We start from the raw sequence: 27,970 nt of genomic DNA on the forward strand, positions 1-27,970 counted from the left end.
TGTATGTTTGTTTGTCTATCTGACTTATATTTCTTTGACTATATATCATTTATGAATAACAAAACTGTCATTTTGTCTAATCAGTTATTTATTTTTAATTGCTTATTCATTTATTCATTCATTTTTTTCTGTACATTGTGTTCTACAATAAGTAGAAAAGCGCGGCAATATTTATTTATTTCACGTGTCTAATATCAATAGCCTTATCTATTTTATCTGTAAATTAAACTGTGGAAACTGTATTATCTATAATATTTTGGCATGAACTAAGATTGGCATGGTAGATTTTTCGTAACGCAGAAAATGACAGCATGTTTGGGAATGATAACGTAATCGTGATTAATAATTTATTGCAATGAATTCTTGACTAAAAGGGCTGCCGATAACCAAATGTAAAATAAGCCATATCGCGTCTTACAAACAAAAACAACTTGAGTTGCCCAGAGTTTATCAATTCACAACTTTCCATGCGAACACCCTCAGGGAGGTTAGTCAGCATCTCACAGCTGTGTTGACATCTCCTCAACACTTTCCACCCGCTCCAATAAATTAGACAGGCAACACATATAAACAATTTGTATTTATTTTACTTCCCGTATCGGTTCAACAGCCTCGGTGTGTATCAGGAAATGTGATAATATGCGATAATATTATGTGGAGGAATGGACAGTGGCGAGGCGACTTTAAATGGGGCTGGGGAAAGGGGAGGGAGAGCGTGAGGTAGAGTCTCTCAGCTCGCGCTCATCTTCAGTCAGTTCACTACGCGCTCGCTCACTGTCCGCGAGAGTCAGCAGCAACCACTTAGAGACTTTCTCTAAAAAATTGCCTTATTCAGAGAAGGAAAACGACAAGACTTCTGACATCTCTTGTGTCTTTTGAAGGGGGTCACATACAACTATCCAAAGCGACATGTGGATTTACAAAATTTTGCTCTGTGTGGCCGTGTTGGTTTACTCAGGTAAGTTTTCCTTCAGTCAGAGAAAGCGTCTTACAGGGTCTCGTGCATTATATTTTAAGGTAATAACTGTATTATGTTTTACAGCAATATACATACGTGTAATACATGGTTTTAGGACGAAAACTGAGGTTACCATGGTTATTTTTTGTAGCATCTTTTTTCATGAAAGTAACACATTCAGGTTTTTTAAAGTCATACAGATTATGCTTACTGACTTATATCTACTCATATAATTTTTTTTTTATAATTTTTTTTTTTTTTTTAACAAATCAGTGCTGAGTCTGCTGACACAAATGTCCACACTGCTATGGACAAATAAACAACAGCATAATAGACTTTTGATGTAAACTTTGTTTTACTATCTATTGCTTGATAAAACATTTATAACACATATCATTAAAATGTGTTATTTTATGTGTTTATTTCCTCAAAAACACTGTTTACTTATAAAGATGATTTACAATATGCATATATCTAATAACTGTGAATAACATTATGTAAATATGTAAATTTGTACTGCATTATAGTTGAGCATATGTATAGGATATTTAAAGTCTGCATGAAATCAAAATGAACTCTTTTTACATTGTTAGCACACATGTGCAGCTAAATCTACAAAAATAAAAATTATTTGTAATCTTTTAATCTGAAATTGGCTTGAAATGGGATACCTTCTCCGATGATGTCAGTTTGACGACTTGGACTGAACATCCTAAACAACTTCCCTCCTCCAATCTTTAGTCTCTTGCAAGCTACAGATAGTGAGTAGGTTTGCTAAAATCAGGTCTCGCCTTATTTTTTATTATTCAGTATTTTTTTTTTTTTTTTTTACTGTGAAGTTCATCTCAAGATTAAATAAATAAATAAATAAATAAATAAATAAATAAATAAAAATCAGTTACAACATCCAGTTAACACAGACTTTAAAGTTCCTTAATGTTACTTATTTTGTATAGCCCCCCCCCCCCAATAAAAGTACAGTAGTCCCAAAAGAAGCCAAATCACATACTCTGACCTGGAACTCTGCAGAACTTCTTTATTATTCACTTAAATTTCAGTTGTTTAATTTTTCAGCTATTGAAATACATTGGGCATGCAACAAATTTCAGTTCATGACTCAAATTACATGTGTATCAAAAGCGTCACAGTTCCCAAACATCGTATGAAGTTTCACTACGGAAAACTTCACAGATGTTGACATTCATGGTGAGTGGGCTGTTTCTTCGCAAAACATCTGGATAAATGAGTCACCGACAGGGTGCATGGAGCCGAAGGGAGAGATATATTGTTGGAGTGTGGCACTGTGAAACCCTTCTTTTGAAATCAAAACCGCTTTATTGCACAGAGCCTATTTATTATTCTGTGTTTTTAATCTTCTGTACTTCTGTGACATTGAAGGGTCGGTGTAAGTTGCCCAGAGTTTAGAACAGCTTCGTTTTTATTGATTTAATAATAATAAATTCTGTGTAATATTGTGCAAAAACCTTTGTTCAGACATATTGAGCCCAAGGAGATGTTTAGAAAACCTTTCCAACTTATCTAACCATGGTGCTTGTTGTTCTGTTCAGACTTACATTCTAATAATATCCAGAGTTAGTCAAGAGTTGGAGTCTCTTCAGAGAGCATGATTGTTGGCTTTGGGTCAGTTTTAGAGCTTAGACTGGGTGTAATGTTCCTTGGTTGGTCTACTATCAAAATGTATGGCTTGTTCCACGCACACATAACAAGCCTGATCTCACAATGTGGTTTGTGGCTGTGAAATTGGTGCTTTCTAACCATGTGCTTGGCAGATAACTCAATTCTTTTGACTGCAGCTGGCATGGATGGGCTCTGGTGGTGATTTGAGAAGGTTTGGTGATTAACGCGTATACGCATTATGAAAGGTTTGGTGCTGATCCTTGTGTGCAGCACCAAACCTTTTTCTCTGGCCTTCAGAATCCTCTCCACCACCTCACCAAAGCAGACAGTGATTGATGCCTTTGCATCCTGCTGTACACGTAAAGCTAATTTATTGCTTCACTGACTTTAATAGCAAATTATTTTTTCCCTTACTGTTACGACTCAATAAGGATATGACCCAGTAAATATTCTACCCACCGCATAACTGAGTAGTCGATTCATGACCTTAGCATTAGTAAGTTCTTGCACAACTATGATCATTGTGAGAGTAATACTTCTAGCTGTGTTTCATTTAAAGGGATACTTTTGGCATGTTAACAGTCAGCCTGGCAAAACTGACAAACAATTAAATCTGACCAGGACAGAGGGATTCCATAAAGGGATAGTTCACCAAAAAAATGAAGACTGCATCATCATTTACTCACCCTCATGTCTTTCCAAATATCTATGACGTTCTTTCTTCTATTGAACTCAAAAGAGGATATTTGGGAAAAAAATAGTATAAAATATGCGTATAATAATAATATAATTATTGTTTATAGCCTCTCCCATCACGTTCTAACATGTGTAATCTGTGTGGCAGAAACGAAGAGGCATGCCCTGCAAGATTATCAGAAGACTGATGCTGTGCGCCTGGTCACGGCACCTGATGTGTCCTACATGTCCAAGGGCCGCAAGATGAGTTTGGTAAAGTGTGCACGTCGCTGTAGCCGCAACAGGAAGCTTCAGTTCATCTGCAGGTACAGATGTCTACAAAGATTAAATCACAAAGACACTAAATTTCATATGTAATCATAAACAGCTGAAGTGTGTCTAGAAAAGGAGCACACTACCAGTTTGCTCTTGGAAACTGGCTGATTTGAAATATAATTGGGTTAGCTAATTGTTTACAACACAGTGTGAGAGGAAGCAGCTGGAATCTGTTTAACCAGTGGAAATCAAACATCAGCAGTCCAAGTATTTCCTATTTTGATGTGTCAGGTCGATGACCTCTGGGTACTTCTGCATAAAAAAGAAAATGCAGCTCTTAGTAGATAAAAATGCCATGAGGTTGCATGACATTTGACCTTTAGCTCTTGCACTGCTTTTCTTTTTTTGAGGCATCATCTGACTTCAAAATTTAAAAATGTGACTACAATAGCTATTTTATGCTTTGCTTTAAATGATAAGAGTATCTACTAAATACATTAATTGATGACATTAAATCTTGTCACCATCCTCGTTGTTTTTTTGTTTTTTTTTTGTATGCTTAACGTTATTTAATATGATTAACATGTGCTATATATCTTTGCAGAGCATTCAACTTTGATCAGAAAAATGCAAAGTGTCATTTACTCTCCTATGACAGCCTCACTGTCAGTGTCCGTATGGAGAATGACTTCAACTTTGATCTATATGAGAAGAAAGGTAAAAAACTTGCTTTATTTCCACAGACTTTTTTTTTATTTAGGCCAGAGAGCATGTATAATTGGGATTCATGAGATATCATTGACCAAATCAACATCTACCAATATCAGTGTTTACAATTATCTAATTAATCCCATTTTACGAGTATATATATATTATTTTCAATTCAAAGAGTACTATTTTTTACACCGGGTTTAAAAAATATAAAACCATTAGCAATCTTATTACTGTGTAATACCTTAATCCTGTGTGTACTTTTTTTGTTGTTGTAGAACGTAAAATTATAGATTTGGCTTTAGTTGAAATTCCGAAACACTATAGATTTCTGATATAATCCATCATATCAGGATATTTTTTTATGCTTATTACTGTTATTGCACCTAAATGTCTATACTGGGGCATAGTTTGTTTTTAAACTCTTTTAAATCTCAAAGACATCTAGAATTAAGACTATGCTGACATAATCTGCCACTGTTTCAGTGTGAATAATTGTGAGATCAGTGTCCATGTGATGATGACACACACACACACACACACACACACACACACACACACACACACACACACACACGTTATATCTATCCACCACCAGGATAAGGATGATACAGCAAAATGACTTTCACGTAAAGTAAATATCCCACTGTTTGCCCCCTACTATTTCTAAAAGTACTGCAGATTTTCTGAAGTGTAAAACTATTGAAGTTCTTAAGACTTGGCATTTATCAAATGTTTATGCAGACCCAGAAACACAAAGATCAGGCAGGAATTGCTGTTGACTTTGCTTGTCTGTATGTATTACTGCTGACAGCAAAGTGCAACAGTGACATTTAGAGACTTTAAGCAACCTTGGTTGAAAACTTTGTGTTCAGTAAATTATATTATTTTGCTTTTATTCAGCCAGTGCACATCAAGTTGATCAAAAGTGACAGTAAAGGCATTTAAAACATTACAAAAACACAAATTCAGCATACATCATTAGAAAGGTTTTTGAATGATTGTTTAACACTGAATACTAGAGTAAAATAAAAAAATAAAAATAAAAAAGCTTTATCATCACAGATGTATAAATAAATAAAATAAAATATGTTAAAACAGAAAACAGTTATTTTTAAATGCAATAATATTTCACAATATTATTACTATTTTTTATGTATTTTCAACCTTGGTGAACATTAGAGACTTCTTTGAACAACATTAAATAATCTTCCCAGCAGACACGGATTTCAATTTGATGCCAAATATTAGCCAAGGCTTGAACAAAATGATGTAGCATCTTTTTAAATTCAGTTTGGATGGCAGTGGTAATTGGGTGAAAATAGGTAATTAATTTCACATAGTGAAGTCAAGTCTTTGATGTCAGTTTGATTGGCAATCAATTTGTGATGTCAGTCTGATTTGTGATCTATTTTATCACAAAAATATATAGATATATAATATAAATATATTTTTAGTTAGACTTTTGCACATAAATATTATGTAACCCAAGGTTTGTCTGAATGTTTGTTGTGCTTTAGACTTCATGAGAGAATGCATCATCGGTAATGGATTCAACTACAAAGGAAAGAGATCGGTGACAAAGAGTGGAGTCCAGTGCCAACTCTGGAATACCCAAAAGCCGCATGAACACAAGTAAGTGCTTACTCATCCTCTTTACCTCCCATGCGTGATTTGGTCTGTCTGTCTCTCTCTGTGGGCAATTAAACCCAATTATCCACCATGTGCATTTTTTTTTGGCTTCAAAATCAAAAGTCTTGTGGAGTGTAGATAGTTGTTAACATCTCCTTGGTAAGTTTCAGTTTATTTATTTATGCACATATTACGCTATTAGAAAGCTAATGGCAAAACAGACTCTGTGAGTCGTAAAAAATCCCCATTAGTCTCTAATGATGATGAATGTGCAGTTTTATGCATGTTGTCTCACTGGCTTTGGTTCGTTAGAGGGTTCTCACTGAGTCTAAGTGTGACAGTCGATGATTCTCAGAAGTGGAGGGCCAACAGAGACAATTAGGTCAATGACAGGAACGCCAATGAGCGGCCAGCACATTTTCAAACAATTGCTTCCATTCTTTCATGACCAAAAATAGATGTTTGTTTACAATTATGCCTATATGCATAAATACTTCAGGACAAGTTTACCCCCAAATATACATTTTTGTATACACTTACATCTAAAAATAAACAACAAGAAGCCATATGCAGCCTGGAACAGATGTCATGTTTAGAGGATTTGTGCATAAGTGGGAGTTTGACAGAAAGCAGCACAAAGCTAAGATAAGATACCTAATGCAGAACACGTCTTTGAGTTCATTACGGCTACAGGAATTCATTAGGGACACCACATGGTGCTTCGATTTACTTCCTGTACTGAAAGTCGATACGATAGATCTGCCCTATTTTTTTGGCCTTTACAGCACTTTTCTTAAAACCTGAAAATGTAATTACCTTTTTAGAGACCTTGAACCCTTACCACCAACTTTCCCGCTCTAGATATTTCCTTCTCTCGTTCTCCTCTTTTTTCTTCAACTCTTTTTATCTCTCTAATAGACATCAGTACAGTTTTAAAGCCAGCTTTTGATATGCTTGCCTCTGAAACATCACAGGCATGCTTTATCGGCTCAAAAAACCAATGGACCTGAACGTTCTGAAATACCACACAGGCCTGTAGGTCAGCTAATTTGTCACAGATTGCATTTTTATCTGTATTCATCAATCATCATGAACTTGATGGTTGATTTGTGTTGTGCATGCCAAAGGCAATTACACAAAAGATAATTACCATTTGGCTTTAGGGAATGATTTATTAATGGTTTACAAATATTTGCATGGCAAGGGTAAAATACTTTTTGAAACTCTATGCATTATCTGTATCTCAGAATTTTACCATACAGTGGTACCCATAAAGAAATAGTAACTTTAGAAAAATAAGTCTTAAATTATGTACAGTTGATAAATATTCCAGTCATAATTGTGGCCTGTATTGGTCTATATAGGATGGGTCATCCCATCATGGTGGTCACCAATGTCACATATACCAACTCCTAACGTTATTGCCATAACCCATTTATTTTAAAATATTTTGGTTTCAGAATAAATGGATTATTAGATGAAAGATAAATGTGTAATTCTATAATGGCATTGGTAGCCAAAAACATTTGTTTTTGTGTAATGCTACTTTCATAACTTTCAAATAATAATAATAATAATAATAATAATAATAATACTTAATTCCTTACATTTATAATGTATGGCGCTTTTCTAGGCACTCAAAGCGCTTTACAGCATCCAAATAGCCAAAGTAAAATGCTATTAAAACAACAATGCTCATAATGAGCGTTCTCTCACTCAAGCACTGTTCAGTTTTTGACCTTGTCTGACCAAAGACTTTACACTACACCATTCGCTTGCCAAAATCATTATTTAACTACATGCATTTGTTGTTTTAAGATTCCACCTTTGCGCTTTTTCCATAAGTAATAAGAAAAAAATTAAGATGCAACAATTCCCCCGGAGCCACGTGCATGTTAAGATCTTGCATCACAATGAAATGTAGAGTAGCAGATGTGTTCTGATGTAAAAGATATTGTTAGTCATGCCATTCTTATTAATATAGATATAAGTTATTGAGATCTTCTGTTGTACTTGGCTGGAAGTCACAACTGTGTCATGTGACATCCAAGTTAAATTTGTGATTCTTAGTTCAGTTGTAGTATCAGATGTTATTGTAATAAAAAGACAAAAAACCGAATAAGTGTAAAGGATTACTTACATCAATAAAAGAGTATTAAACCTCGCTCTGCAGCTAAAAATGTCAAGTAATGTGTAAAAGAGTGACAGCATGAAATTTGGAGCAATTCAGCTTAAGATTCACAAACTTCATTTCAGTTTAATGTTTTCTTCTCACTCTGTTAGTTTCTTACCCCTGAGGCACAAGCACAGAGATCTACAGGAGAATTTATGTCGTAATCCAGACAACACCACAACAGGTCCTTGGTGCTATACCACAGACCCCAAAATACGGGACCAGGACTGCAGCATCCCACAATGCTCGGAAGGTGAGTCCAAGACCATCAACCTTTTGTATTTGATAGATCACAGTATGATCTTTTATAGCTTTTATTTTTTTTAGATATTTGATAAAGCTATGAAATGAATGTCAGTATTATTAAGATAATTTGGCCTTTAAGAGAAGAATTACAGAAAATCATTGTACATTTCTAATTTAAATCTCTGACATTTAATTGTAAACAGTTTCTTGGCAAAACTGAGCTTTTTTTTTCATCTGGAGATTTCAAAAGCCTCATTTGTTCTCATTTGTTCTCAGTTGACCGTTTTGGAGAAACAGTTTTGATGTTGAAAGGATCTCACTTATGATATCTCTTTTTTAAAGCTGTTTAATATGAGCACTTGGTTTGCATTGATTTTCAGCCCTTTAAAAACAAATTTTTTATGTGAATTGTTCATTTATTAGATTCAAGACTTTATCTATTGAAGAAGAATGAAAGCGCTTGATTGTTTGGGTGACTGGAGGTTTCCGTTAATAGGAGCACACATTGAGTAGCATATGCATAAAAAGGGGTTTTCTACAGAAAAAGCCAACAAATCAGGCCAACAAAAAGAGCCTCTTTTCTATTTGAATGGTTTCATAGTTTGGCTGGGAGGGTTTGTGAATAAATTAGTTTCCCATAATCAAATACACGCACAAACAGAAGGAAAATTATGCTTTCATGAGAGTGGCTGACATGTTTCTGCTACAGCGATCTGCTCCTTATACCGTGTGTACTGTACAACTAATAGCAGGATTTAGAGAGATGACTCTAGCTGAGGTGACCGCCATCTGCTGTGATATTTGGCTTAGTCTTACAGTTACTAAACTCTTTACTAAGTACTGTAATAATTACATGTTGCTTTAACCTTTTATCAAACTAAATATTTTAGAAGCTGCAACATACATTAGGGGTTAAAAGCAAGGCCTAGTAAATTGAAACGTCAGATGATTTATTTTTAGACAATCTGAGGGGTCACATGTGGCTGCGTAATTGCTTGTCTTCTTGATAAATGCGATTACAATCCCTGTGATCATTAATCATTACTGATTAGTCTATGCGTAACAAACATGTGCACTAATTTACTAACAGCATTCAGCCACAGATGCAGTCTTCTAACCGTTTAACATGACAAACAAGGTTGAACTCTGTTGAGTCATCCTCACAAGCATGCTAATATCGCTCAGCTGGACTCTTTTGGGCCTTGTCCTGGTTAAAATTCTTACCAGCCATGTTCCATGTTCATAGTGGAATGTATGACGTGTAATGGAGAAAGTTACCGTGGACCATTGGACCACACAGAGAGCGGCCGGGAATGCCAGCGCTGGGACCTTGATGAACCACATAAACACCTTTTCCACCCTAAAAGGTATGAGACCTACCAGAAAACACATACAGTAAGGGACAACTTCTGTTAGACTGATTTTCATAAAACTTATTATTTTGCACATGGAAGACACAAAATCCATAGACTTGCATTAAATGAAAATGAAAATTATGTCATCATTTACTCACCAAGTTGTTCCAAACATGTACACGTTTCTATATTCTGCTGAACACAACAGAAGATTTTGAAGAATGTTTGTCACCAAACACTTTCTGGTGTCCATTAACTTTCATAGCATTTTTCATTGTACTTTGCATGTCAATGGAGACTGAAAACTTTGTTTGTCCACACTCTTCAAAATATATATTTTTTTGTGTGTTCAGCAGAAAAAAAGAAATTCAGAAAGGTCTGGAGTAAAATTTTGAGTAATTTTTGATGAAACATTCCTTTAAAGAGGAACCTGAGACTAATCTAAAATATTATAGGGAGGTGGCCTGATTTGCGACAAACTAACAACCAATCAGAAAATGTTAGCAACCCCATAGCAATGCTGGAAACCATAAAATCCACTCAAAACACTTGCGTGAGTTTTGCATGGCAAACAACAATCACACGTCTTCAGATGATTAAGCTTCAAAGAGAGTTTCAGATATCATTTGAAAAAACTAGTCAGTGACTTATCAGTGATAATGTTTTGCTGAAGAAAGCTAGGGTCATGAGTGGATCATTGGGCTCATGTCATTTAACATTAATTGTGGAAAATTATTCAGATATGTTTTAATCTGTCTGAAATCACGATGTGTGCAAGCATCTTACAGTGATGGCCAAAAGCAGTCATGAACAATTACATTTTGTTTTTTGGAAAACATCATCTGTTTTGTTCATAATGGACAGAAATAAGTTTCTTGGACATCTTTACTCAATTACATACCTACTCTGTGGAGAATAACAACTGAAGGAGTTGACCATATTGCTACCTGATGTACATGCACTTTCCATTCAATGGCATTTTCATTTTGCATAACCATTCCAGTGGCCCAGTTACATATTTAGTTCTGGGAAACAACAATATTGTTAATCTTGAAATAAATGTCAGTTTGTTTTGAATACCTCCCTTAAGGGTTTCTAAACACACAAAGTCTATTTTCTTAATATGTCAGATTGCATACATGGTAAATGATTTTGAATTTGGCCTAATCCGGAATGGCATTTGTGAGCAACTTTGAAAAATATTTGAAAAATCAATAAAGTTTTTGTCCCACTTGACCTCATGGGAACTGTGTCATGCCCCCATTTGATATAAATCACTAAATTAAATGACTGCTTTGTGTGAACCTACCCAAGAGGCAAAGTGTCTATGATGTCTTCTATCAACCATAAAAACCCATTTAATATTACAAGACAGATGCTCTTCGACCTTTACACGACAAATCTGCCACAAAATTATAGACAATGTTAGTGTAAATTCAAAATTAAAATAAATTCAATCAATCAAATAGTTAAGATTTACTTTAAGTTATCTAAAAATGTATTTAATAGGAACAAATATAGGGTATGAGCATGCAAAACTAAAAATTGTGCAGTATGAGTCTTTACTTGTATGCAGAGTGATGAGCTTCTTTCTTGTGTGCTTTACCTAAGAGGTCCTGTTGTACCAGTGGCAGAGAGCATGTTGTGTATTTTCTGGAGGTTATTCAAATTTTATTCTGCCTATAAGTCAAAGATTTGTAGAACCAGGATAGTTGATATTTGGCATGTTAAGTGTATTCGTTTCGCCCTTCCTATGACAGATACCCCGATAAAGGTCTAAAGGACAACTACTGCAGGAACCCAGACGGGCGCCAGAGACCCTGGTGTTTCACCACTGATCCGAGCACTCCATGGGAGTACTGTAACATCAAACAGTGTGGTGAGTGTGCGCGTCCGCATCTTATGTGTAAGATGAAGAGACAGAGAGAAGAACAAAAAGAAGCCAGAGAGAAGGAGAATAAAAAGAGGCAGAGTTTGCCAAATTTACAACTTCCTCTTCCTGTACCTTGCTCCCCTCTCGTTTGGGACCCTCACAGGAATGTTGTTTGTAAATGAGAGAGAGGAGGGTCCACCTATAAAACGCTCTCTTCTCTCTTTCTCTTTCCTCAGCTCTTGCCCCGTCTTTTCAGTACTGTGCCTCTGTGTTTATTTTCCCTCATCAGTGCAATAGAGCGTTGCCTTATCTGCATGAGAGAAATGTGCTTGAGTTTCAAGTGCTATGTAAACCTTCCACGCTAAAGACAAAACACGCGTGTGGGTTTCAAACCCCCAGTTCGTGCCCAAAAACCTATTATTATAATGACACCCTCACCCCTACCTCCTCCTCGCACTGCCTCTGTTTATTTTCATTAGCGAGGCGACGGCATGTTGGTTCAAGTGGGAAGCGAAACATAAACTCAGGCGTCCGACTCTCGTGCTCTTCACCATTCTAGACCGAGGCACGGGAGTTTCATTTGGATTTCAGAGCTATTTGGCTAATCCATGTCCATGTAACCTTGAGCAAAATCCAGTGATGGATTCTCAAAGATCACCGTCTTGGGAGGAACTTTTCACCACACTCTTTCCTGTTTGGCAGAGCGCAGCTTCTTTTCATACACCTCAGCATCTCAATAAGTAGCTAAACAGAGTTTAGCTATGTATGTCACTCATTTTTCACCTGTGGAAACCATCATGTGCATCTCCTTTACAAGATATGGCTATCGTCTAATTGCAGAAGGAACATTATATTAAACAAGACTATCTGATACTCTATAAAGCTAAACATGCTCTTAAAAGATACAATACTGCTCTGCAGTAAACATAGTAAGAAAAAGTGCCTCATTGTTTCCATTTGCTTAACTGCAAATATTGCTAACCTAACATTGTACAAAAATGATCCCAGCTGACAGAGAATGTTCTCAGAACATTCTGGCAAGGTTCTCTCAAAGGTCTGAATAGACATTGTCCCACTAGTGTTAATAGAATGTTTGTTCAAATCCTATCTGTTCTTTAATAATGTTAAAACGTTAGCTCAAATTATTATACATTCACAAAAATTTTTTTTTTTTTCCTGAAATGTTTAGTTGGATGTTCGTCTAACATTTTTTAAATGTTACTTTTTCGTTACTACTTTACTAGTTTCAAAATATTTTCAAAATGTTCCCAAATGTTCAACATTAAAAAATCACGTTACCATAATGTTTGTAAAATCATAAAATGGAATGCTTCCTTCTTGTTTTTGCAGACCTTCATATAAACCTAAAAAAACATATATAAAACATTCTGAGAACATTCAAAAACAACGTTAATTTAACGTTAACATTTTTGTTAGCTGGGATAACACTGCATACACTGGGATCCACTGTAGATCTCTTCAATTTCTCAGTGTACTGGATGCATTTAAGAGTTTGATTTTGGGTTTTAATAGTATGACTAGGACTATATTCCTATGCTGCTAGCCTCATTAGCAGACTGAAAAACTTTCAGTTTATTGGAGGTAAACATAATAACTGTTTCCAATGAGCGTAATTTATTGCAATGAGATTCATAGGCAAAAAGAATATATATACTATATCTGTTGTGGACTCATAAAACACTTACGTTTTGTCCTAAAAAAAGCTCTGTAGGCTACTGTTTTAGCATTTGTCACAGACTGAGTGACTGCTTTGACTCATTCAGGAAGCATCTCTCTCTGTTATGAAGGATAAAGCAGTTGTTATTCCTCCCTCAGACAGCACAGTCTTACAGTTAATAGTGAATCTATGATTCAGCGCTCATCATGCCTAAGGAGTGATATTATGCTTCATTCTCTCAATCTCCTTGTCTTTCTGTTAATGTTTTACATTGTTTACTCAGATTCAGACAACGGCGGTCACATTGAAAACACAACAACTTGTTTCCATGGGCGTGGAGAGGGTTATCGTGGAACGGTTGGCATCACCCACGAGGGAGTGACCTGTCAGAGATGGGATGCCCAGTTTCCCCATCGACACTTTTATACGCCACAGAATTACCGTTGCAAGTAAGAAAATGCTCCTAAAACATATGCATTAAGTATCGATGTAGTTTAAATATTGACCTGCCTTTTATTGTAAGACTAAAACATTTAGTACATTTAGGCATCACAACAGATGACAAATTTGAGACTTGGACTAGTTACCAGAAGGCTGCTGGTTTGAGTCTCAGTGCTGGCAGGAGTTGTAGGTGGGAGGGAGTGAATGGACAGCGCTCTCTTCCACCCTCAATACCCATGGCTGAAGTGCCCTTGAGCAAGGTACTGAACCCCCAAGTTGCTCCCCGGGCGCTGGATATATAGCTGCCCACTGCTCTGGGTGTGTTCATGGTGTGTTCACTTCTCACTGCTGTGTCTGATGGGTTAACTGCAGAGCACCAATTCTGAGTATGGGTTACCATACTTGGCAAATGTCACGACTTTCACTTTCACTTTGTTTATATGATTAAATGTACGCATCTGCACTGCAGGGATCTCCGGGAGAACTACTGTAGGAATCCTGATGGTCGTCATCTCCCATGGTGTTTCACGACTGACCCCAATGTACCTATGGCATTCTGCACCAACATTCCTCGCTGTGGCGTACAACTATCTGAACCTGAAGGTAAGAGTCATTCACATTATTTTTTTTTTCTGGTATCCATTCGAAAGTTTGGCATTTCTGTTGCATGTTACCAGCATTACATTTTCCATTCTCATTCAAACAGATGTGCATGAACACAGACATTCAAAAATGTTTTAACCATTTAGACCTCATTGCTCTTCATAACAACTCAAATTTATTACAGCATATGTTTTTAAATAACAGTAAAACAATATATACAAACCACTTTATGAAATCAGTGTCTGACAGGCATTGGGAAATACACTATCTTACAAAAGGCTACTGGGTTTTGAATTCAGTGACGCTACCATGGAAAGGTATCGCCTTATTGGCTAGCTAATGTTCAAGAGTGTCATGTGTTCTCAACAAATAATTATCTGTCCAAAGATCACAGTGTTGTACTTTTATTCAGGCCATGAACTCTTACAGCCTAATCAGAGCTCAGGGATATTACTACAGTATAGAGATAATTTTATGTAAAATGTCAGCATCCTTGATTTTGAGAAAATCCAGGGAGAAATGTACTGTTTTATTGAAATCCAAGGCATACTGATACTTTTGTTTGCATTTGAACATTTCAGTGGAAACTGAAACTAATTGTTTCAAATATAATTTATTTGGTAAAAGCACTGTGGCAGCTGTAGCTTATTGATAGAGTATTTTAAGCCATGCCCTTGTCCGGAGATATTTAACTCTTGTGAAGTTTTGTGACATGTTTGACCCTGGCGTTGCCTCCTCTCTGTCTAGATGTGTATTTCTGTACTGCGGACAAAAATTCCAGTACACTAGGCGAGTTTACAGACAGCGACCATAAAACCTATTACACTTATTTGCTTTTCAGAAACATGTTTATAATCTAATGGTTTGATCTTGTTTTCCATGATGTTATGGCTGGCGTTCTTCCAACTTTGTTTCTCTGGCTGACTAAAACTTCTGAAGTAGTTCCTCCTTTGCATATCAAAACGACCCTCAAAAAACTTCCTTGACTTTGTTCTTATTAATCCTCCCCAGCAAGACATAATATCTAAATAACTGCTTTTCATGATGCTCAAGAATGTTGTAGCTCTTTACCCCTTCTTTTTACTCTCTTTCATTTGCTCTTTCTTGGCTGTCTTGGCATCGGTATACTGTGGTCCCTGTAGTCCGATCTGCAAGGCCACTAATGGGGGCTGTTTGAAACATGTGCAGGGAGCAGGAGCCACAGTGTGGGAATGAGACAGCATGAGTCAAGCATTAATCACTGCTGACAGCTTCGTGTGACTGGCAGGGCCCAGAAGACACTTCATAGAAGGACTCGCACAAGCGCTGATGTTAAGATCGATTTAGCCTGTGTTCCAATTGAGGCCGTTGGGATGATCGTTCGACTGTTGTGTTGCGCTGGGAGCCCTGCTGTGTTTCCATAAGCAGTGTTTCCACAAACCTGCTGTGTTTCTTTAAGCACTTTGACTTGCAGAGTTTGATAATAATTTTGGGTCATTTAGGTTAACAGCATTGATTAAAAGCAAAGTTCTCACTGGGATCAATAAAATATCTCTATTTAATCATGCTGTATATGAAATATATCACTTTATGCATATATTTATTTTTATTTATGTTATTGCTTAGTGAGTTCAGAGAACTTGAATTTAAACTTTGGCAAAATCATATTTTGTGTATTTACCTTTTTTTTCAACAACTGATTGAATATACTTTGATGTAAAATAAAATAAAATAAAATAATTAAATAATGTATTAAATTAAATTAAAATTAGACATGATGCCTTGGCAGTACTAAAGTACTAAAATTACAAAAACTGAAATGTAAATTCGTCAAACAGTAATTTAAATCTAGATGACATAATAGAATAAAAAAAAAATACTAAGACTTAAATTCAAAAGGAAACTGAAGATTTAAAAAAGCTAATTCAAAATATTAATAAATACCATAATTGTATATAAAAAATACCCAACACAGGCAACTGGTTGAGAAAAGTGTGATATTACTTTTTAAGCAATTTTATGTATAGTGTTTGACTGAAAATTTGTAAAATTTTATTTTAATGAGGAACCAGATCCATATCTACATAAGTTAGTTAAAAAGTAACTAAATATCATAGTGAGTTTTGCACTGGCAAGCACACTCACAGAAAATGTTATTGTTTACTATTATTGCACAGCATCTTTATAATATCTGCTTTAGTTTGAAAATATAATGTTTTTTTGTCTGTCTCAGAGTGTTATATGGGCATTGGTGACACATACAATGGAAAACGGGCAAAAACACGCTCTGGCCTCCCTTGTGCTCCATGGAAAGACCACAGTAAAAGGTAAGAGCTGTCCATACACTGCAAAATAAATGTCTGTGTATCTTAATTTCAGAGTAATAATTATATCTTTTTTTCATTGATTAAGCTTTAAATGGAATAAAATAAAGAAACAGATTTTTTACAGTCCTTCAGTATGGACAAACATTTTGTTTTCTATATGAATTTTCCATATTAAGCAGAACCACAATTTATATCAGTGCAGCACATAGATTCAGTCATGGACATTCACTCAGTTTCCATGGAAACCAAACTAGGTCCACCTCTTGCTATGCAGGATCTCAAGGACAATCCCATGATGCCTTTGTGCCACTTTGTAAGGGGAACAAACTCCATTTAATCATCAGGTTCAAGGGTAAATCACAGCAAGTTGTCGTTAAACTGGTGAGAGTGAATAAATGGGACAGATGCTTTGTGAAATATCTCATGTTTGTAAAATATATGTAAGCATATGGAGCTATCAAATATGCATTGACAGTTACGTACAGCCATACTTGAGTGTTAAATAGCAAGGGTTTAAATTTGTTGCTGCCAGGTGTGGTCTGTTTCCTCTAATGCAGTTATGGTTTTGCCTGTGTTTAATGTGCACTGGCACATTATCAGTGAGCGTGCATGTGTAAGTCTCAGAGGAGTCGAGCAATTATTTCCGCAAAAGGCCTGTGTTGTTTCTGCCATCCACACTCACCCTGAGATGTGTGGCGTTAAATAACTTCCTGCTTTATGAACAAGTTCCAGGTCAAAGGTCGACCTTTCCAGAACCCTGCCAGCTCATTGATGCAAAGCTCAGGGATTGTCAGGTTGCGTTTGTCTTCGTTGAGAAAATAAGACCCTCACGGTTTTCTGAGGAAGAAAAACACATTTTAGTGCAGGACCCCCATTCTGAAGAGCTCTAATTGATGGTAAATGTAGAACAGTTGGAGTGACTCAATTCCCTAAAAATTGTAGGCAGGCCAACCCAGCTGGAACTGGATTCTTTAGAGCCACACTCTGACCCCTTTCCTCACCCTAACCCTTCTCAATGAACACATCAAAGTCAATCAGCTCCTTTATTTGGCCCGCAGCCTGTGAGCCGCCATGGCCGGGTTGCAAAGGTCACTGTTGGACGCGCATTAGGCGTAGATTGTTTACATTGTATGAACCCTAGAGTAGCACGGCAAGAAAACCACCGGTGTCATGCATGTGCTCTTCATTGTAGCACTTTTGGTCTCTGGTGAACATTTGGAGAATTGTAGCATCTGTGGATCTTCCTGAATCTGAGTGATAATGTGGAAAAGCTTGGGGAAGCATGTCATGAGTAATGCACAGGCTAAATACTTCACCTTGCCTCCTGGGAGGAGCTCCACACAGCTGGGGCTTAAGATGAACTTATGAGAAGAAGATGTTTCTTTGGACTCTTCTTCTAAATGGATTTAGATGTATTGTTTTGTTACAAACACTGGATAGACTGTTTGATTCGTGTTAAACAACCCTGGATTTGCCTGAATGATGCACCTGATTTGAATGTTTATATTAACGTGATTTTTTTTTTACTCTGTTTTTAAAGCTGCACATCTTCTGTTGTAATGATGAAATTTGTTTTCGTTCTCAGTAGTGAAAGAGATGCAGACTTGCTGATGGCTGAACAGGCGGGGAACTTCTGCAGAAACCCGGACAAGGACAAACATGGCCCGTGGTGTTATACCAACAGCTCATCCATCCCCTGGGATTACTGCTCTCTCAAACCCTGTGAGTGAGCTGCATGTAGTCTGTGCCAACATTACAACCTGATTTTAGACCTTTGGGTTCACTAAAAATGCTGCTTGAAACATAAAGAGTCTAACAGAAGCTGAGGAATATGGAGCTGAACCCCCGAAAGCAAAGTGCTAAAAAGATATTTCCTAAAATAGACTAAAATTATGTATTCTATTCATTTAGAATGAGCTATGTCAGAGGTGTATAGTTAGAGCAGAACATAAAAGTATGAAAAAGAAACACTTTTCCTAGACCATTTCATTTGAGACTACAAACCATTGCAAAGCTGCAAATTATTGTAATGTAGGTTATTTCTTAAAAATGTATCTAATATGTTGATTTGATGCTCAAGAAACATTTCTTATCATTATTAATGTTGAAAACTGTGAAAGCCTGTTTCCGCCACTAAATAAAAATACAAAAAGGTAATTGGCACTTTTTATCTCACAATTTTGTTCTTGCAATTGCGAGTTTATATCTTGCAATTCTGACAATTCTCACAATTGTGTTATGAAGTCAGAATAGCTAGATGTAAAGTCAGAATTGCGGGACATAAACTCACAATTTTCGAGAAATTAAGATATAAAAATATTTTTAACATTATAAATGTCTTTACTTTTGATCACTTTAATTTGTTCTTGCTGATAAATGTGTTCGTTCCCTTAAAAAAACACACACACACACACACACACACACACATACACACACACACACACAAACTTTTTAACAGTATTGTAATAGTTCACTCATTCACTGAATCATTTGAAGTGCTTCTGGGGTTAAGAATTTGCCCACTCAATTGTTTGTAGCATTTAACAGCTCTCACACACTTGTGTTGGAAGTTTTTACTTAAGTACAAGTAATGTCACTAACTTTAATTTGAGTCTATCTATCTTTATTTATATTAATGTATGGCAGTCGATTTCTGTATACATTACAGACAATAACCATATTTTGGAACATTATGTACCCACATATGTTTTTTTTGACTCTCATCACTGAAAACCGCAGACATGTGTTGAGCATGTAGGCCATGTGTTACGAATCTACATACGGCACATCAATCACTCACACACACACACATGCGCACACTTTCCACAGAGGTTTCAGTTTAATTAAAGAGTGTAAAGTCCAGGTGGCTCGGACTGTCAGCACTCCCTCTGTCTCTGTCACACACACATACTCACATGTATAAGTTAAGCTTCAGTGCTGCGCAGGTCTAACTGGTCCCACATGCTAGACCAGACTTGTCCAATGCTAAAGACCTCACACACTTTCACTCAAATTATACTCTAAACAGCCATCACTGGTGACCACATCTTTTTTTTTTCTCATGCCTATTCATTGCTTAGAACAAAAATAAGCTTTATTTCCTTTTCCTTCCTTTTTAGGTGAGCCCTCACATAACAATCTACCACAAAAAGGTAATCATGTCTTTCAAGTGTTGTTAAGCTGTGCAGATTTCCATCTGATAATCTTTGGCATTAGAAAGATTATTTCAAAAGCACTTTTGAGAATTTGTGTGTTTTTCTGTATTCTGATAAACTTCTATGTCAGCCCTCATTTTGTCTTTTCACTTCTCTTTACAGATGAGGGTACAAAGACCTCATGTTTTGTTCACAAGCAGGTGAGAATCGTCGGTGGTGGGCCTGTCCGGATTAAAGAAGGCAGCTGGATAGTCAGCATACAGAGAGGGTAAGTCATTTGCAAAATATGTAGATAACATTGTTAAATAATATCATTAACAAAAATTATTTGTGGTACACTAAGAATTGGTATCTCAAGACCTACTCGTGTATTTATTGAAAGGTGAAGAATTACCAGTTTGACATTATAGTATGACTTCATTGCAGTTATTTGGAATTTCCTGCTTTAAATTGTTTTATTCCACAGCTTTCTTTTGTCAGAAATGTCAGTTTTTAAAATTATTTTATTACTTTTATTAGTTATTATTTATTTATTAACATTCATTAATTTATTCATTAACATTTTCTATTTTTAAGTAAACATATTAAGCATAAGGTGCTTATATAATTGTATATAATTAATTAATATAATACATTATATACTATTTATATTTTTTAAATAATATTTTTTATATTTTTAATTGTTTAAAGAAAAAATATTTATATAATGTAAAAATTATAATTTAATACTTACTACAAATATATATATATATATATATATATATATATATATATATATATATATATATATATATATATATATATATTCAATTATACTGTAATGTTGAATGGCTATAATTAATAGTGGAAATTAAGGGAAAAGGCAGCAGCATGACCAATAAAAAACATTGCAGATATGTTTAGTCACTTTAGTGATAACTGGCTGTTTTTAAGAGTTTAATGGAGTTTAATAACAAAAAAATTGCCCTTAAATTTAATCATATCACCTGTATATATATATATATATAGCGCATTAATAAGCATCAATATTACTGTTACTTTTGTTACGAATTCATAACCTTACCTAACAAGTTAGCATGCACCTCATCCTCCACCAAAATACTTACTTGTTAGCGTTATACTGTTAGGTAAAGTTAGAGTAATTTTACAGGATATTTGCGTTTCCCAAATCTTTGTATCCACTTTCTTTATATCAGCAGGTCCTAAAAAGCAAATCACAGGGAGATTGAATGTAAAATTCCCTCCAAATAAAGTGCAGTTGTCCATGAAGTCAGTGTACAGACAGCTTCTCCAAAGTAAAGCCCTGCGCTGTCATGTTTTATAATGTGAGAGAGTCATGTTGGAGATGCGTCAGTGTCTGATGTCTCTCGGTCTCTTCAGGAGCACTCACTGGTGCGGAGGTTCTCTGGTCAGGGAGGAGTGGGTGCTGACAGACAGACAGTGCTTCTCGTCATGGTAATTATCTCCAGCCTTGCTGCACAGTCACCGTCGTGCCCTGCCCGTGACCTCTGGATTCTCAGGGTCATAGGGTCAATGATCAGTGGGCTTCCTTGAACATGTAACCCAACAAATCAAAGCTGCGGATCTTATAGAACATGCATCTTATAGCATGAAACAACCATATATCTACTTATCCACAAAAAGAATACAGAGATCATATCACAGGGAATCAAATTTACCTTGAACTTTTGAGATTAAAAGATTCCTTTTACTACAAAAACATACTGTAACATCATTCCTGGTCTAAAAAAATACGATTTTTAGATCATTTGCAAAATCAAAGCTGCAAAAATAATCTATTCTGAACTTTTTAATTGCAAAAAGACTAAAAAACATTTTTTGGACTTGTCACATGCAGTTTTCTAATATATCTGATGCATCTTGTTATAAAAAGCTGTTGGCATAAAAGACATTAAAAAATGTCCCATTTAATGTTGGAAAATATCAGAAAAATTGGTCATACCAAACTAAATTACTGAATTAATTAATTACTAAATTGCACGCACACAAATAAATAATTCTGAATTATTTATGCCCAAAACTTGAAATCATTCTTTTATGATATGCTTTCCCCCCCAGTGTGCCTGACCTATCAGAGTACAGAGTTTGGCTTGGTATATCCCATTTGAACGAGTCGGGTGAGAATGACTTCCACAGACAGGAGAGGAGAATCTCGCACGTCATCTGTGGTCCGGAAGGCTCTAGTCTCGCCCTGCTCCGACTGGCTCAGTAAGGACTGCCGATTAATCAATATGTATATTATTAATATATTCAATCTCTGATCTTATTCCTTTGTTGTTGATGGAATGACCTCTCTGTTCCTCTTTCACACAGACCTGCACTCCCAAGAGAGCATGTCAGAGTTATTCAGCTGCCTGTGGCAGACTGCAGAATTCAGGAGGACACCATATGCTCTGTGTACGGCTGGGGTGAGACCAAAGGTGGGTTCAATTTAAGAGCCAGTCATCAGAGACTCCCCACCACCTGACAGCTTTACAGGCACACAACATTGCTGTCTTGCTTCCAGCCTAACACAACAACCACCCAGTGTCTTCAACTGACCATAAAGTTTGGTTCTTATGATAGCATGAATCCATTACCCAAACTTGTGTGCACACCAAGGAACAGCATTTGAATACATTGTAAAAATGGGAGCAGGGTAGGAAATTAACCAGGGCTTGGGAGGGGAAAAAAAGTCACAAAAATGCTGCAAATATTTAGAATGTGAAAGTAAAAAAAAAGTTCTAGTTTTGTTGTGAGGCAACATTAACAAACAGCTTCCAAAATAATTCATGTTTATGATGACAGCATTTTGGAAGGTTTTTGTGCTTCGGAACTACATAGCGTAACAGTGTGAAAGCAGGAGGGAAAGCACACAAATCTGAGTTCATATTCAAGTAAATGTGCCAAATATAGTCTCTAATAGAATGTTTTCTGGCTTTCTCAGGCACTGGACATGAGGGAACGTTGAAAAGAGTTCATCTGCCCATAGTGAGCAATGGACGATGCCATCAGCTTCACAAAGGGAAAATCCCAATCAACAGTTCAAAACTGTGTGCTGGTGGCAGGATGGATGAAGGAGTGTGCGAGGTGAGTTTATTCACTATATTTACTCTCTGCAGGACGAGCTACCATTCAAAAGTTTGGGTCAGTAAGAGATTTCTTCTATTACTTTTTTAAATATATTAAAATAGAAAATTGCAGCTTTGGTGAGACTTCTTACTTTTAAAAATCTTCCGTCCTCAAACTTTTGAATGATTGAACGACTGCTTATTTTAATCACTGACTTATTGAGACAAATGCAATCTTATTTTCAAACTGAAACACATTATAAGGGTTTTGGTTGCACTTTAACATTTATTCATACCTTTTACCTTTTGTTTTTTGTATTTTTCATGCTCACAGAAAGACTATGGCGGCCCTCTAGTATGCCAAGAGAGTAACAGTAAAGTCATTGTCGGCGTGAGCATAAATGGCAGAGGATGTGCCCTAAACAACCGGCCGGCCGTTTTCGTGAACGTGGCCTTCTATGCTGGATGGATTCATAAAGTGTTCAGAAATTATCCAAACTCAGAAGTAAACAACTGATGGAGAATAAGCAGGACTGAGCATACAATTTAAGAATAAAATTTTAGACTCTCCATAAATCCCACAGGTTATTTCTTGATTTAAGGGTCACCTGAACAGCTCTTTTTGAAAAAGCTTGGCCGAGAAACATACATTCAGAAACTACTCAAAGAGCTAGAACTGCGGCTGGAACTGTTGCTATGAATTTAAGCAATTTGTTCACCTAATAATGCCAGAACCGCAGAGAAAGGCGTTAGGAGACAGAGTCTCAAAGGCTAAATTCGCAACTAGCCATATGGAAATATAAAGACTACTGGACCGAAGTGCGGACGAGCAGCCAGAATCTGTTTCAAGAATCAATAGCAATTCCTGGCCACCAACCAAAAACCTCAAGTCCTCGAAGAGAAATCTTGCTGCAGTGCGCTACAAAGTTTTCATATGTACATTCAACCCACACATTACCCATCAAACTAACAATCTGGACTTCAGTTGGGATATTGGATTCAGAGACCTAACCCAAGTTTGAGTCTGGATTCAGACCAGGACTTGATATATGGATACAAATTCTCAGATCCCAACAGGAATCTGCCGTTCCCTCCTTTAGAAGTGTTCAAAGCTGACCGACGTACACATTTCGGCCACTCCTCATCGAGAAAGAGGGCTGTTATGATTACAAGTGCTTGTTGATATAAAACGATCATTAACAGTGTCATTCAAAAAGCCCCTCGATAAAGTATTAGCTGTTAGCTGTTAGCTAAATGTAGAACATCTTATGGGTAAAAGTATACATGGAAGGTTTTTTGCGTTTGTGCTCCTGATTATACTTGAAAACACACATGAGAGAGGTCACTGTGTCCCTCAATAACACCTACTCGTGTCGCCATTACAGATTGCTGTTTGGTCAGTGTAGGTGTTTATGTAGTCAGAGGTGTTCCATCCATTTCCAGTGTTGATATTTTGTCCGCAAGCCTGAACGGAGATGACATGACCTGCTTGTAGTGACATGCAGCAAAAAAATCGTAGTTGTCATAACATATCAGCATCTGAGGTTCCCATACACTCTGTTTGGTTTAGAGCGGAATTCAGAGGAGGATTTGGAAATGTGTGTTGTAAATACTGTGGTCATGGGAGTGGGGTAATCACTCCCAGTTCTTTCGTAGGTCTCATAGACCTTTATAAGAGGTTGGCCTCCTCCATTCCAGTGTCCTCATTGGGTGGTTTTATATATTTGTAAATACATCTGTATTAATTTCAAATGCACATTTTGTCTGTTGTGAAACTCAAGAAGGAGTGTGATATTTTATGTTCATGCACATGTGTATGCGAGTGTGTGTAATGCTGCAAAGATGCATTGAGGCCGAAAAGTGCATCTCTGCAGGACAGAGAGCAAAACGAGCACACATCTTCTGTTCTTGTAGACATCAGAATAAAGAAATTTAGCGATTAATTTAGCTGTTTTTCAGATCAGAGCCGGTGTAAGATAAATCTGAGTGATTTTCTTTCTTGTGTGGTCTTGGATTGCTCATTCCGCGAGCATCTCGTTCCCTCACGCTGGCCTGCCTCCAAAAACAATCAACTTGGGAAATTACCTCCAAAAATCATGTCGGCTTAAACAAATAGCTCTCTGAGTGATGGCTCATAAGTGTTTGTATTCCAACCACTCCCGATGCTAATTATGTTGGTTAAAATGAAGGATGAGTTTAATTTGTAAGAGTCCTAAGGCACAAGTCCTATGTAAGGATGTTGTTGAACACATTGAGATTAGTGTTACTAAAGCACAAGACAAGGCAAAAGATCCCTTCAGTCTTACCTCATTTGGCTTTAACATTTATCAAAACAAATGTTTTTGTGTAGTAGAGGTTTTTTTTGTTTTGTCTTTGTTTTTTACTTTAGAACAATACGAAACCTGTGTTTTAGGAAACCTAGAAGCTGCTGGACGATGAAGCGGCTTCTTCTGAACTTTTTGAGGAAGACTCGTTGAGGAACAAATTCACTCGCAGTATTTGGTGCGAAAACCTGCATCGCATTCCATAACCATAATCCAGTTTAACCAGCTGATAAAGTCATTGTCAATATTTTCAGTGCAAACATACCTCCTTTATGGATATGCATATTAGGCTAATTATGGAGTGTGTATTATTCACAAAACCCACTGATATTTGCCTGCTGCAATTAATGTCCCGGTACTGCAGTTAAATGACATTTCATTTTCAATAGCTGTACATTATCTATTGAACATGGCAGTACATGGATTGCACTGTTACTTCATTTACATGTCTTTTTGAATCATGAGCTAAAACTTGTAAAAAAAAAAATGCTTTGTTAAATCATAATTATGAAATAAAATGTTATTTATGAGATTAAAAAAATATGGCAAAAAAAACAACAACATCATGATTGTGAGAGCAAAGCCATAATTGTAATTCAAATAATACAATTGTAATTCAAATGACATAATGTGTAATAATGAGGTCAAATAAGTGAATAACAAGTCATTCATGAAATAAAATCATAATTGTGAGTCATTATTTTGAGATTAAATTAATTGACATAAAAAGTCAAAATTATGTCAAACGTCATAACTGAAATAACTAACAAGAAAAATATGTAATTGTAACACAGAGGTCATAATTATGAGATCATATTTGAGTCATATTTGAGATACTCTAAATTATGACAGGAAATGTCAACTGTGAAAAAATATTAATTTTATGACTGTTAGTTATGACAGTCAAAATGATGACAGGCATAATTATGACATAATAGAAAGTCAGAGTTCTGAGATAGGTGTAATCTTGACGGAAAAATATATCTGAGATAAATTATGCCCAAAAGTTGAAACTGACACGCATATTTCAGATCAAGTTGAAATGGACATAAAAAACAAATGTATTATGATGGTCACAATTATGACATAAAAAAGTCAGAATTATGATATAGAGTCAAAAGAATGATCTTTGTGTCAATTTTAGTTTTTGACAACTTTTATTTCGTATTAACTTTTTGTTATAATGTTGAGTTTTATCTCATAACTTTGACTTTTCATCTCATAAATATTTGTTTTTTATTTTTATATCATAAGTCCTATATATGTACTGTATCATAAGTATGATTCACCAAAGCATTTTATACTTTATGTGACAGAAACGGGCTTTACATTAGGCAGCACATGCGAAAAAAAGAAAAAGAAAAAAAAAAGGCATGCGCACTTCAACTCTGAATTCTACTCTTAATGTCTGAAAAGGCCTGTGGTCTGCCAGTTCATATGTGTTTGATAGATTGCTCCTCTCTCTGATGTTTATATGTGAGAAAGACGGCAGGTGAATGTATAGTGAGCTGCTACGGACAATGTAAAGTTGTAAAATGTTGTCTTTGTACAGTGTGTTTAATGTCTCACCTATTCATGTACAGTAATATTCATACTCAATGTATTATTCACCTCTCATACCGACTACAGTATTTATCAACTTTGCCTGTGTTTGTGTTTATTAATATATATATGTGTGTGTGTGTGTGTGAGAGAGTGTATGTGTGTGTGTGTGTGTGTGTGCGCCTTCAGCATATCTGACAAGAATCTTTTGAATAGCAATAAAAACATGAAGAACGCAAGAAAAGAATAATAATAATAAAGTTTGCTCACACATCACCGAAAGTAGAAGGATCTTGCTGACTTGATAGACAGAAATGTTTGTGTATGTCTCCCAAGTGCTTTAGATATGAGATTTTCATCATTTAGCAGATCCCCGTCATCAAAACCATTTTATAGTATACTGAATCCACAGATGGTCCAGAGCAGCCTGGGGTAAAGCACACCGAATTGAGATTTGTTTTACCCTTGAGTTTTTTGGATCCCCCTTTACATTACACAAATGCAAAGATTCAAATCCTTTGTCACATAGAAAAGTATTTTAAGAGGCTGTGCTGACCCTCTCTCTTTGTCCATTTACTTTCACATCAATGTGTAATTCTGCTGCCCTCTTCTGGAGGGTTATCTTCAGTGAGATAAGAAGGACTCTAAAAATGTTCTTTAACTCTGCGTGATCTGGTTACGTTTCCTGTGGTGCTTCATAATGCGTAATCAGAATTATACCTCACAGTGTGACTTGTTAATGAAATCCCAAGAACAAGAATATTACAGAGACTTTTTTTTTGACTTGGACAAGTAGATAACTAAAGCCAAACACACACAGTAACCATTTAGAATAATTAAGCAACCATATAGCAATACCCTGGCAATTGCATCATGGTTGTGAGTTCCTTATTTATTTATTTTTCTTTAAGAAAATGTAAAAATCGAGTTTAATTTTGAGTTTCAAAGTTTCCCCTGCTGAAGAATTACAGCTAAAACCAGCCTAGCAGATACCCTGGGTAGGCTAGGCATTTGGACTTATACTTATCATTTTTCATTTGGAGTTTAAGAATTCAACGACACTTTTTATTTTATATTATATATTTTATTTTTATACTAAAGCAGATTGCGTTTCTATAAAGATAAATGCCTCCTTTCACTTGAGCATCCTGGTCTGAAGCCAAAATGTGATTGTTTCAGTAAAACACATGAACAGAATCCATTCATATTCCCTTTACTACCCACGCAAGTGTGTGCAAACAAACAAATTAGTGATATGATGCATTGTGATAAATGTTGTTTATCGGTTAATTTTAAAACTTCAGACGTTCTGC

At 36.1% G+C, this 27,970-nt stretch overlaps 1 protein-coding gene across 2 annotated transcripts; it reads left to right on the top strand.

Annotated features, from left to right (window-relative positions):
• The first annotated feature begins 732 nt into the window (after positions 1-732).
• On the top strand, positions 733-26,947 carry LOC113118204 (hepatocyte growth factor). 2 transcript variants are annotated; one of them, XM_026287193.1, is made up of 18 exons: positions 733-958; positions 3,441-3,597; positions 4,152-4,264; positions 5,779-5,893; positions 8,174-8,316; positions 9,556-9,676; positions 11,425-11,543; positions 13,499-13,664; positions 14,126-14,259; positions 16,472-16,565; positions 18,151-18,287; positions 19,685-19,717; positions 19,883-19,988; positions 21,101-21,175; positions 21,800-21,949; positions 22,055-22,161; positions 22,668-22,810; positions 23,126-26,947. In XM_026287193.1, the coding sequence occupies exons 1-18, from the start codon at positions 910-912 to the stop codon at positions 23,306-23,308; spliced, it is 2,145 nt and encodes a 714-aa protein (XP_026142978.1). In that variant the 5' UTR covers positions 733-909; the 3' UTR covers positions 23,309-26,947. The 2 variants fall into 2 exon arrangements, with proteins under 2 accessions (XP_026142978.1, XP_026142979.1); XM_026287194.1 differs by having other exon boundaries at positions 18,154-18,287.
• The last annotated feature ends 1,023 nt before the right edge of the window (positions 26,948-27,970 follow it).

Source organism: Carassius auratus, chromosome 18, assembly GCF_003368295.1.
Source record: "Carassius auratus strain Wakin chromosome 18, ASM336829v1, whole genome shotgun sequence".
NCBI lineage: Eukaryota > Metazoa > Chordata > Actinopteri > Cypriniformes > Cyprinidae > Carassius > Carassius auratus.

Coding starts and splice junctions, on each gene's coding strand:
- LOC113118204 (XM_026287193.1), top strand. CDS start 910: ATGTGGATTTACAAAATTTTGCTCTGTGTGGCCGTGTTGGTTTACTCA. Junction 11,544..13,498: donor CTGTAACATCAAACAGTGTG/GTGAGTGTGCGC, acceptor TTGTTTACTCAG/ATTCAGACAACGGCGGTCAC. Junction 14,260..16,471: donor ACAACTATCTGAACCTGAAG/GTAAGAGTCATT, acceptor TGTCTGTCTCAG/AGTGTTATATGGGCATTGGT.